This window comes from Ovis aries, chromosome 4 (genome assembly GCF_016772045.2).
Source record: "Ovis aries strain OAR_USU_Benz2616 breed Rambouillet chromosome 4, ARS-UI_Ramb_v3.0, whole genome shotgun sequence".
Taxonomy (NCBI): domain Eukaryota; kingdom Metazoa; phylum Chordata; class Mammalia; order Artiodactyla; family Bovidae; genus Ovis; species Ovis aries.
The window spans coordinates 94,987,537-95,000,602 of record NC_056057.1 but is presented as its reverse complement, the minus strand read 5'-3'; the positions used below and the strand labels follow the sequence as shown (position 1 = coordinate 95,000,602).

General features: G+C 40.1%; 1 protein-coding gene and 1 pseudogene across 14 annotated transcripts in view; both read right to left on the bottom strand.

Annotated features, from left to right (window-relative positions):
- Positions 1-13,066, bottom strand: part of AHCYL2 (adenosylhomocysteinase like 2) — a 188,652-nt gene that overhangs the window by 25,341 nt on the left and 150,245 nt on the right. For all 14 annotated transcript variants that reach the window (XM_060415120.1, XM_015095379.3, XM_060415121.1 and 11 more), the window contains one exon: positions 5,898-6,000. In XM_060415120.1, the coding sequence (XP_060271103.1) occupies positions 5,898-6,000 (103 nt within the window). The remainder of the gene's footprint in view (positions 1-5,897; positions 6,001-13,066) is intronic.
- LOC105608857 (zinc finger protein 512-like) lies at positions 859-4,568 on the bottom strand (annotated as a pseudogene).

The window sequence follows — 13,066 nt, the reverse complement described above, 5'->3', positions numbered from 1 at the left end:
TTAGGCTGACTGATTAAATATTGTCTTCAGCCCCCTTTATCCATTCCTTCCTCTTTGGTGGTCATTTTATTCTTGTTAGACCAAAGAGGACAAACAAAAGGCCCAAGAGTATGAGGGATGCTAAAAATATGACTAAAGGCAAAAAAGAGGAAACTAGAAATATGTACTTTTTCATCTAGTCCAACTGGAATTCCCACCATTTCCCAATTACATTTTGATCTTTCTTTGCTTCTCTACCTTAGTCCTTCCACCTCCTTCATCAGGAAAACCCTTACACTCTTCTCCCTCTGTCCAAATGTTGCTACACTTCACTGGCCAATAAGTGGCATGTTCCTAATGAAGACTTATTAACTCAGCTGTAAGTGATCTCTCATGGAATCTGATCTTTTATTAGCCCCTTGCTGGTACACTGAATGTGGGTTTATGATCTGTTGTGGCATTATCATATATGTCCTTGTACTATCATTGTTTGTGTATGTGTCTTTTCTCCTCAACTACAATATAAGGTTCTGAGTGCAAAGACTCTCTTATTTGCCCTTAGAGTCAGTCAATCAGCATTTGTTGGGAAAATAAAAAGAAATGAATGTATATGTACAATTAATTGAACTACATATTTATATATGTGTACTTTCTATACATAATTTATACATTAATAAAAATTTTACGAATGAATGAATGTAAATGAAAGAACAAATAAAATGTTGACGGTGTTTGCAAAAGGAAAGATATACATGCACTATAGAACTTTCCCAGAATTTCTCAAGGGATCTGAAGCAAATTTTTTGTACCCTGATCTGTGTTGTGCTGTCAGAGAGGGAGCGCAAGAAACCGGCAGAGTACAAAGTACAAATTTCTCTATTTCTTTTTTTCTAACACAGTCATTTATTTTTCTTGCCATTGCCAAACATTTCCCAAATCTTACTCACCAGAAATTAACAGAGCTTCTCCATTTTCCTCCCTGACCATCCTTATGAATGGAAAAGGCTTTAAGGGAGCAACTGCCAATGACAATGTCAAGTGGATCGACCATGTCCTTCCTTTCTTTCAAAACTACCTGTTCTGGCAGTATCCCAGCCAGGTTTCAATGCTCCTGTGTTTCAAAGTGGTCTTCACAAAAGCCCACATTTTAAGGCTATATGGAGCAGCACAGAGAACAGTTAATAGTGGTAATAGCCTTTTAGATTTTGAAAAGGCAGTACTGGTCCACATCAGGGTTAAGGGTCTCTGACTTTTAATGTGGTGTAAGCCACAAAAATTGGCAATAATATAGAAGACCAATATTTATGGAAAAGGGGAAGAGAATTCAGAAATACAACAACAGAGCTGCTCTAATCAATGCTCCAAGAAAAAGCCATCCTGAAGGAGAAACAGCCTAACAGATACTATTGGCTAGGCGAGAGGTTCAGAAAAAGGACTCTTCTTTCCAACTCCAGATAAATATCTACACCTCGTGTCAAAGTGTCAGGTTATAAAGAGGACAAAACACAATGTCTAAAAAAGAGGGTAGAGGACAACATTCTTAGAAAATTCAGAGAGACAGACCTTGGCTAAAGGGAGATACAAGAACTTGAGAGTGCAGACTAACGATCAGGTCAAGTCCAGGGGAGAAGGAATGTACACCTTGGCTACCAATCTTCATGGCAGTACCAGCAATATTAGGGTTCTGTGTCAAATACCAGAGGCAAAAGGGTATTACTCGTCAATCCTCAAAACCACAGGAACAAGATAAACTGCAGGAAAGTTGATCTGAGGTGGTATTGATTTGTGCTGCTTTCCTCTTTCCAGTCATTTTATATGAGACTCATTTCTCCTAAGGCTGCATATCATGCCTGTGTGTCTGGTTACTTACTGCCACCTGGGACAAAGTATTTCCCAGGAAAACTTGCGTCCAGCGGGCCTAGCTTTTTTATTCTAAGTATTTTCTCACTTTAAATCCTAAAACCATAATGAGACAACAGCCTCCATAAATTCTGTCACCCAGGCAGACAGGGGAACCTTATTAAAGGAGTGACAACAGTTCTAGGTTCTAGGCTTGTTATATCACAAATACAAAATCATCAATTGGTATGGTTTTGAAAAGTTAGTTTGTGGAGAAGGGAATGGCAATCCACTCCAGTATTCTTGCCTGGAGAAGCCCATGGACAGAGGAGCCTGGCAGACTACAGTCCATGGGGTCGCAAAGAGTCGGACAGGACTGAGCGACCAACACTACTTAAAGTCTAGCTGACACCACACTCAAAACTGAGCAGTTGCTTAGGTTCTTTGGTCTGTGGGCTGAGGGATGGATCTGTTCACATGTGGAGATGTACTGGGTTTAAAATCAGCTTTGTAAAACCATTCTGGAATAAAGCTCAACTGGAGAAATGAGGGGAAAAAAAAGTTAGTTTGGAATCATTTTAAAAGATAGATGATGGAGTAACTACGGAATCAATGGCACTTCCAAGAACATTCTATACCCCAGTATGGAAAGGATAATCGAACAGGTTTCTTAATCTTGTACAGGGCAAGAGGGCCTACAGTGGACCTTATGGGGGAGCTCTTTGGGCAAGAGGAGAGAAAATAGGGCGACTCCAATGAGAATATCAGGAAAATCTACCAAAAAGAAGATGGGGGTGGGGGTGGTGGAGGGTTCACAAGAATCAGTAGAAGAAACAGTGAAATTTACACAGGAGGAAGGAGCTGACAGTGTCACAGCCTTACACAAACAGCTGAAATAGTAAATTTCTCTTTACTCAGCTCCCGTGACTCAGGCCTCTCCACACAGGTCCCTGTGACAAGAGCCTTCCACCCACTCTCCCAGGAGTGCTTTCACACTGACCGCCTATTTCTTTCCTCGTTTATGACTCGCCTCTAGGGACTTGACTTTCTGGAACTATGTTGGCACCGGCTCCTGCTCTGGTTCTCTACAGTATGTACATCTCTACAGGTGTCACCACTAGCAGTACCTCATGATTCCTCCTCTGATCCTTCCCTACTCTAAGACTCGGCTCTGTCTCAGGAAGCTCAATGCCGGGCTGCTACCGCCACCTTAGAAACCATCGGGTCCTGGGCTACCACCTCCACTTCTCTTCTTCTTGCTGTCGCTGTTTTATCTTCACCAGCTTCTCAAAGCTTTCGGTTGTTGTCGGGTTGACAACAAACCAATTCTCAGAGTGGACAGAGTCGATGTGATACCTGACACCATTCTCTGACACAAATTCTTTCTGACAGAGAAGACACTTGTATTTTCCAGCCACAAACGTTCCCAGTGTACAAGAGCCCAGGTGAGCTTTAAGACCAGATACACTACTGTAGACAGCCTTACAACCCTGGTTAGGACACTGAATGCGATGATACTTTTTGATATCTGATTTCTATTTGTGTAGTACTTCTCGGCTGAAGGTCAGTAGCCCAGGACGAGTATATTTTAACTTCCGATCATCAGGTACCAGATCCTGAAGCACCTTTCTCTTAGGCCATTCCTTGGCCAATTCAGCAGAAGCCAGTTCCTGCAGGTGGAATACAGCTATCTGCCTCTGAACTCGGCTTCCACCCTTTGACTCCAAGCTCATGTCCTTCAAGCACTCTGGCTGACCTGACTCTGGAAAGAACAACATAGGACTCTGCTCTTATATACAAGTGATATACAAGTCCAGTCTTCAATCTATACGGCTTTCCACAGTGGTGACATTGCAGGGTCATCTTCTCCAGCTCAGCAGCCCCTTTGCCACATTTTCTCACATGGTACAGATATCCCATGATGCTGGTGAAGCTACTAGAGCAACTCTGATGCACGCATCTCAGCTTTCCCAGTTTCTTGAGAACTGTTCAGGGACGTTCCCTCTCACTTGGCTCATCTATTTCATCTCTAGCCTTTAAAATGGGGAAGCTATTATGATTTGCCATGACATGATACTTCATCCCTGCTAGTGAACGAAGCTGTTCCCCACAATGCTGACAGGTAAACATTTCCTGTTTGCAGTTTTCCCGTGTTTCTTTAAGCCCTCTATGGTCTTTCTCCCCACTGCCTGGCAGGTAGGACAGGAGATAGTGCCTTTATCCACAATTTCTAAGTACCACTGCTCCTCTAAACTGCCTGCTGCATAAGCTGGTGGTTCCTTCCAAATATGGTGAGTCTGGGCTTTGGGATTAGGCTGAGCTTTAGGCTGCTGCTTCCTCCCATAAAGCTTATGCTTCTTCTGAGAAAATTCTCTGATAGTCTTCATCTCCTTCCTGCCTGGGTTTCCTTTTTTCTTTGGTTGATATTCCATCTGACCCTTCTACATGGGAAGCAGTAGCTGACTTGATCCTTCTCATCTTCATCCAGTAGGTAGATTTTTGGAAAGATGCTAGAAAATCACTCACTGGTTCACGAAGCAGATGATGAGCCATTTAAGGAATCATCATGAGGGATAGTGGACTGGAAACTATTATCCTTTATGGAGCATTGGGTTCTGCTATTCTTAGCTTCCATGATCCTTGTGTGTCTCTGCTGCTTAAAGGGTGTGGGTCCCGGGGTGGCAGGCACTGCACGGAGTCTGGAAGACATCACTCCCTCTCCTCACCTAACAAATTCACCCAAGGGCTCCAGACAGACAATGCCACTTCCGCTCTCCTCTCTACTCCCAGATGTGGAGTCGGGGCCCGAGCCCTCTCTGTTTCTTTTGTCCTTTAAGTGTCAGTGGCTGTTGTGTTCAAATATTAGTCTGCCAGGTCAAGTCCTGTTTAGTGCTAAAGCAGAAGTATCAAACATTAAATCAGAGCACACTGCCGAAAAACCAGCAGGACCACAAAATTATATCTGAAGCATTTTCTTTTCTAATCCATATGACCTTGAAAGTGAAAATGAAAGTCGCTCAGTTGTGTCTGAGTCTTTGCAACCCCATGGACTATATAGTCCATAGAATTTTCCAGGCCAGAATACTAGAATGGGTAGCCGTTCCTTTCTCCAGGGGATCTTCCCAGCCCAGGGATCGAACCCAGGTCTCCTGCATTGCAGGCAGATACTTTACCAGCTGAGCCACAAAGGAAACCCCATATGACCTTAGACAGTGAATGTGTTCACTGGTGTTCTAATAATAGGAAGACAAGGCAAAGCATTAACTAATAATGGAATACAGACATAAGAAGATATTTGTGACTCTAAAGCAACATGGTTACCTTGATCATATTTAACAAAAAGAAGTTCAGAAAGAGAGAAACCTCATCAAGAATAGGGACCCACCAAAATATGGAAACAGCCTAAGTGTTCATCAACAGAGGAATGGATAAAGAAGATGTGGTGTATATATGTGTGTGTGTGTATATATATATATGTATATATATATATATATATAAAAGAATATTACTGAGCCTTGAAAAAAGAATGAAATAATGCCATTTGCAGCAACATGGATATGGACCTTGAGATTATCATACTATGTAAATTAAGTCAGAGAAAGACAAATATTAATGATATCACTTATATGTGGAATCTAAAAATCAGTATACATGAACTTATTTACAAAATGGAAAGACTCACAGACATAGAACACAACTTATGGCTACCAAAGGGGAAGGTGCAAGACAGACAAATTAGGAATATGGGATTAACAGATACACACTACCATATATATATTAGATAAACAACAAGGATTTACTATATAGCATAAGAAAATACATTCAATGTCTCATAATAACCTATAGTGAAAAAGAACTGAAAAACAATATATATGTGTGCGTATGTGTGTACGCACACTTTACTGTATACCTGAAATTAATACAATATTGTAAATCAACTATACTTCATTTAAAAAAAAAAAAGAATATTTCTTCCAAGACAACTTTAAACGTCAACTTTCCTTACAGATTTACATCAAAACAATGGAAGTTTTTGGAACCTTTAGCCAGAGACAAAGAGAACGTGCAAAAGGTCTTACCACTTTCTGCTAGAGCAGCAGCCACTTCATTGAGGGTGGAATAGATGTTGCAGGCAGCCCATCGGCACTGTGCTCCCAGAGCTCCCAGAGTTTCCATAAGCACCTGTGTTAAAGAGAAAGCAGATGAGCAAGCATGGGCCAAACAGCTGGTCAAGGAATTAAGTTTATATATTTGACAATGAGAAAGTACATTAGGAAGAACTAACACCAATGATTTTCAACTTGTGCTTTGCAGAAACTTCAGCACTTTGAGAATGGGGCAGGGGTTGAGGGCAGGCATGAGGAAGGCTCCCACTGAGCTGTATGCTTTTACTCATTTAACCTACTGGTCCTCCCTATAAGATTCAATTAAACCAAGGATTTCAGAGCCACACATCTTTTTAAAAACCACCAACTGATAATTCTGCTTCTCTTTAGGATGTAGAAAGCCGAAAGAGAAGCTTCCACTCTAAAAACAAGAAAAAGCTGTATAGTCTACAAAACCGTAACTCTTCTTGAGCCTATCAAAGAGCCGAGGTCATAAGGCAACCAAGGAACTCCAGAGAGCGGCAAATCCCTTTAGGGAGAGAGGGAACACAGTTTCATCCTTGTCAGAGTGCAGGAGGAAGAGGTGGCTGTCATACAACAGAGTAAGAAAAAATTAACTAAAATTTTAATGAATTAGTAAAGACTGAGTGTGGGAAAGTACCAATATGTCAGTTTGGAACTTCTGGTGGCCTGAGCCACAATGAGATTTTATACTCACGTGAAAGCTCTTTTCTAGGGGTTTCCAACCAGAGCTCATAAAAGATACAGGGATCAGCAGGGAGCTGATTGCCTGTGCTCAACAATAAGCATGAAATCTGGGCTCTCCCAGTCTTCTCTCAGAGGAAGCAAAAGTCCTAAACTGTAGCAAGAAGCAGGAATTATGCCTGCCATGAGGGACAAGACAAAGACCCACTGCTTCTGGGGGAGGGTAGAAGCAAAAACTCTCTGCTCCTCGGGGAGTAGCTGAAAAACCCTCTTGGGCCCAGGACCCTATGCTGATACAAAGTAAAAATCCACTGCCTCTCCAGAGGGACAGGAAAATATCTCTGCTCAAGACCTACCACAGGAGAACATTGGAACCCACCAAAAAAAGATACCCCACGTCCAAGGACAAAGGAGAAGCCACAACGAGACAGTAGGAAGGGCACAATCACATTAAAATCAAATCCCATGACCTGGAGGGGTGGTATGGGGAGGGAGGTGGGAGGGGGTTCAGGATGGGAACACGTGTACACCCGTGGCAGATTCATGTTGATGTATGGCAAAACCAATACAATACTGTAAAGTAATTAGCCTCCAATTAAAATAAATAAATTTATATTAAAAAATAATAAAATCCCATAACCACCAGGTGGGTGACCCACAAACTGGAGAACAATAGTACCAAGAAGTTCTCACACTGTTATAAAGGTTTTAGGTGCCACACCAGATTTCCCAGTGTGGGGATTCGGCAAAGGGACTGGTAATCTCCAGGGAATCTGACTTTGAAGGACAGTGGTATTTGATTATAGATCTACCACAGATACAAGGGAAAATTTGGCTGTTACAGACAGGAGTGGCGGGAACACTGAAAAAGTCCTATCTTCACAGAGACCAGCCTAAGACTGAGATTGGACCAGAAAAATTTAAGAATTCCAATTGCTCTCACTATGAACCTAGCTCCAGAAAACAAGGAGCAGCAGCCTTCTGCTGCAGGGGGGATATGCACTTGAAGAGAGAGCCCCCCTGTGGCAAGCATGTGCAGAAGTAGTTGACAGCCTGAGGGTGGAGCAGAAATACCAAGAGCCCTCTGGCTTGGAGGAATTTGTAGCCTTCGGTACAGAACAGAATTGAAATCCAGACCAGATCATGACAATAATGGAAACTAACATACTATCATTCAATATAAAAGTTCAAGACACACCAAAAAAGTAAAAAAACCCAACCCACAGTCAGGAAAGAAAATATTCAACAGAACCAGACTGAGATAAGCTAATGTTTAATCAGACAGGAACTTTAAATATGATTATTATATTTATATTGAAGCAGTCGAGTGAAACAGATGGACATACATGAACAGAGAATTTCAGCAAAGAGATGGAAACTATAAAAAACAAGTCAAATAGAAATGTTAGAATTTTTTTAAGGTATCAGATTTAAGAATTCTTTCATTAGACTTATCATCAGACTGGGTATACCTAAGGATAGAATCAGTGAGCTTGAAGATAGATCGATAGAAATCGCCAAACTGAAATAGAGAAAGAAAAAAAGAGTTGGAGAAAAATCAGAAGAGAGTATCTAAGATCTATGGGATACCATCAATGGTCTAATTTACATGTAACTGGAGTTCTGGAAGGAGGAGAGAACAGGGCAAAAGATACATACGAAGAGTTAGGAATCAAACTGCCAACATCCATTGGATCACTAAAAAAGCAAGAGAGTTCCAGAAAACATTTATTTCTGCTTTATTGACTATGCCAAAGCCTTTGACTGTGTGGATCACAATAAACTGTGGAGAATTCTGAAAGAGATGGGAATACCAGACCATCTGACCTGCCTCTTGAGAAACCTATATGCAGGTCAGGAAGCACCAGTTAGAACTGGACATGAGACAACAGACTGGTTCCAAATAGGAAAAAGAGGACGTCAAGGCTGTATATTGCCATCCTGCTTATTTAACTTATATTCAGAGTACATTACATCATGAGAAACGCTGGGCTGGGAGAAGCACAAGCTGGAATCAAGATTGCCGGGAGAAATATCAATAACCTCAGATATGCACATGACACCACCCTTATGGCAGAAAGTGAAGAAGAACTAAAGGGCCTCTTGATGAAAGGGAAAGACGAGAGTGAAAAAGTTGGCTTAAAGCTCAACATTCAGAAAACGAAGATCATGGCATCTGGTCCCATCACTTCATGGGAAATAGATGGGGAAACAGTGGAAAGAGTGTCAGACTTTAGTTTGGGGGGCTCCAAAATCAGTGCAGATTGTGATTGCAGCCATGAAATTAAAAGACGCTTACTCTTTGGAAGGAAAATTATGACCAACCTAGAGAGCATATTAAAAAGCAGAGATATTACTTTGCCAACAAAGGTCCATCTAGTCAAGGCTATGGTTTTTCCAGTGGTCATGCATCGATGTGAGAGTTGGACTGTGAAGAAAGCTGAGCGCCGAAGAATGGATGCTTTTGAACAATGGATGCTTTTGAACTGTGGTTCTGGAGAAGACTCTTGCGAGTCCCTTGGACTGCAAGGAGATCCAACCAGTCCATCCTAAAGGAGATGAGTCCTGGGTGTTCAGTGGAAGGACTGATGCTGAGGCTGAAACTCCAATAGTTTGGCCACCTCATGTGAAGAGTTGACTCACTGGAAAAGACCCTGATGCTGGGAGGGATTGGGGACAGGAGGAGAAGGGGATGACAGAGGATGAGATGGCTGGATGGCATCACCAACTCGATGTACATGGGTTTGGGTGGACTCCAGGAGTTGGTGATGGACAGGGAGGCCTGGTGTGCTATGATTCATGGGGTTGCAAAGAGCTGGACATGATTGAGCGACTGAACTGAACTGAACTGAATGGGCAATTATTTTTGAAAATTAATGAAAGAGGATCCAGGAACAATACTATTAACACTCCAGTAGCAAAGAGTACACTAGTGTACAGATCCACTAAAGGAAAAGGAACCAGCGCTCCATGGAGAAGAGGCTTATTCCAGGGATAGGACAGGGAAAGTACAAGATGAGCTTAGAGCCTCTTGTACCAGAAGCAAGGAAGTACTCAAAGAATGAAAGGGAAATGTCAAAAGGCAAGGCACAGAAGCAAGATTTAAGGGGTTCCTTCTGGCCAAAATTTCAATAATTTTTATCATAATAAATAATGATAGTAATGGATTATAATCCATTAAGTGAAACAACAAACAATGACTCCATACAAAAAAAAAAAAACAAAACCGAATGAATAAATGGAAAGTTTGATGAAGAATGGGATATTCACACAGTTTCTTATATCTACCTCACAAAATACTTATTAATTAAAGTGGGAAAAATAACATTTACAATAGAAAAGTCTGACAGACACCACCTCCATTAAGGGATCAAATGAACATCAGCTATGGTACAAAATGAGATCAAGTGCCAACTGATAGGATTAAATGGAAAAAAAAAAAAGGCAGCATCATTTCCTACCAAAGGTACATAACCTGAATCTAATAATGAGGAAGCATCATAACAGTCTGAATTAAGGACATACTGCAGAATAACTTGTCTATAATCTTCAAAGTGTTAAGGTCATGAAAGTCAAACAAATCAACTGTCTAGCACTGAAGAAGACTAAAGAGAGATGACAATTAAACGAAATACATAACTAGGGACCGGATCCTTGGGTTATAAAAGTATTTGGACAATTAGTGAAGCTCAAATGGGACCTGAGGATTAGACAGCAATTATGAATCAGTGTTAATTTCCTAATTTTGAATGGTTGTATTTGTTGTATAGGAGAATGTCCTTGTTTATAGAAAATACACACTAAAGTCTTTGTGGAAGCACCATCAGGTTGGCAACTTACTCTCAAATGGTTCAGAAAATAAAAAGTTATCTGGTACAGTATTTGCAACTTTTCTATAAGTATGTTTATTTCCAATTAAAACAATTATTATAATAAGTTTAATCCACTGATTTAGTCCTGACTTACCTTCACTTCAATCTGTAAGATGGAGACAGGCAGACAGGCTTCTTTTTAAGAAGGGAGTGTACCACACCACTGCTTTGATTAAGAGTTGTTTCAACAAGGACAAAGCTTTGGTGAAAAAGTTTTAAAATTTCCTGATGGTAGTTAACTTTGGGTATTGATAATTTTCATTTTTAAAAATTTGTATTTTCTGATGTTTATATACTAAATTAAAACTCTAATTAGAAACATGCTCTACTTCAAAAAGAACACTTGCAAACAGCTCCACTAATGTAGGCGAACATCCTCACATAATTTATCTAAGGTCATATAGTAAGTTAACAGCAGAACTACTCTAATGTCTTAATTTCCTTACCTTTCAATATCTGATCCCATTTTTTTCTCTCCTGTTTTGCTTTTCACCTTAAAGAATTTCTGAATTCCTATAACTAGGATTTCTGAGTGTGTTAAACAAAAGAATCATACTGAAACATACCTACAAAGCAATATAAATTAACTAGAAAAGTGACTGGGACCAAGAATACAAGAACTATTTAAAGAACTATGAGTCAAGACTGCTTGCTGGCTATCAGGGCTCAAGCAGAAGTGCAAGCAGGTGGAAGTGAGAGGGGGACAGAGGTTAGAAGCTGGTGTAACTTGATTTTAAATCATTACTGTTTAGAAAGAGTAGCTAAGTAATCTGATTGGAAAAGAACTATGGAAACACACCTAAAAAATATAAGGAGATCCAAGTCTTAATGAAACATGGACAGGAAACTGTTAACTATGATAGTTATTTCTGGAGCATAGGATTATAGGAGACTGTCTTTCTACATTATAGATTTGGTAATGCTTGAATGGGCTTCCCCAGTGGCTCAGTGGTAAAGAATCCACCTGCAATGCAGGGTGGGGAAGATCCCCTGGAGAAAGGCATGGCAACCCACTCCAGTATTCTCGCCTGGAGAATCCCCATGGATGAGGAGCCTGGTGGGCAACAGTCCATAGGGTCACGAAGAACTGGATATGACTGAAGCGACTTAACACACACACAATGCTTGAGCATTGTAAAATGAACATGAACTACCTTAGTAACCAGAAAAAATAAAGAGATTAGAAATAAAATAAAGCAAAATTCCTTTGTAATTGTTTTTTAAAGGATAAAGAAAAATGTGGTGAGGGAACAAGAAAATAATAAAATTGGTAAACTAATTTTCACTACTACATTCAGGAAAAAAAAAAAAAACAAAAAAAACCTTGAGGAGTGGTAATATTCAGTGAGCCAGGGGATAAAAAAGAAACTGGTTGTAATTTAGCAACATGAGATAGGACAGAAGCACTTACTATTTTAAGTTACTACACTGAAGTCTCATGTCCCTGACCGGGGAAGCCCAAAAAAGGTTCCAAGATGGTTTCTGCCTTCATTTATCAGTCTACAGTTCCAAAAAGAGTAGCTTTTCAATTTATTATACTAATTTTGGGTCGCCAAGGTACTCTTCCTCAGAGAACATGTAACCCAGAAAAGTCTCATGGGGAAGATGCTAACAGCAGCTGTCTATGTCTTGAGGAATCTCTGCTGTTCTTAATAAGCAATGTGAATATGTAAGTGTTGCACTTAGGAGACAATCTTTCGGAAGTTAATCTAGCCATACAAGTGATCTGGATCTTATAAATCCTATAAAAGATTCCAGACAACTTCTCAATACACTAATTTCCTGTAGTGGTCTCATAGGGTAGGCAACTTAATATGTATTATTACAGCTTTGATGATGACTCCATCAGTGGTTCTCAACAAAGCAACTTTGGTAGACTGTGGGGGCATTTTTAGTTGCCACAATAACTGGTAGAGGAGTGTTACTGGCATTTAGTGGGTATGGCCAAGGATCTTGACATTTTGAAAGTGTAGAACAGGGACTTCCCTGGTGGTCCAGTGTCTAAGACTCCATGCTCCTGATGCAGGTGGCCAGGGTTCGATCCCTGGTCAAGGAACTAGATTCCACATGCTACAACTAAAGATCCCACGTGCCATAACTAAGACCCCTTGCAATCAAATAAATAAATAAATATTTTTTAAAAAAGAAAAGAAAGTATAGGACAGTCTCCTAGAGCAAAAAAAAAAAAAAAAAAAAATCCATGCCATATCTGGTACAACTTCCAAATGTGCCAATGAAAAGTTCACATGAGTGAGAAACCTATTTATAATGATCTGAGTTTAGAACTTTATTCCACTTCACATATTAACAAAAGTATGGCTGTAGTTTTAATATAAGAATGCAAGAGTTTTCCCAAGAATGCAACAAATATATAAATCAAGAGAAAACACATACTTTTTATTGTTGTTGTTATTCAGAAATTTTACAAAAAGTTGTTTATAATTTCATAAAATTATATAATCTGGAAATATGGCTCTGATAGTCTGGAACCAGTAACACATTTCTATTATATACATTTATATCACTCATTCAAACAATGCTATAAGTACAAATATCTGACTATAC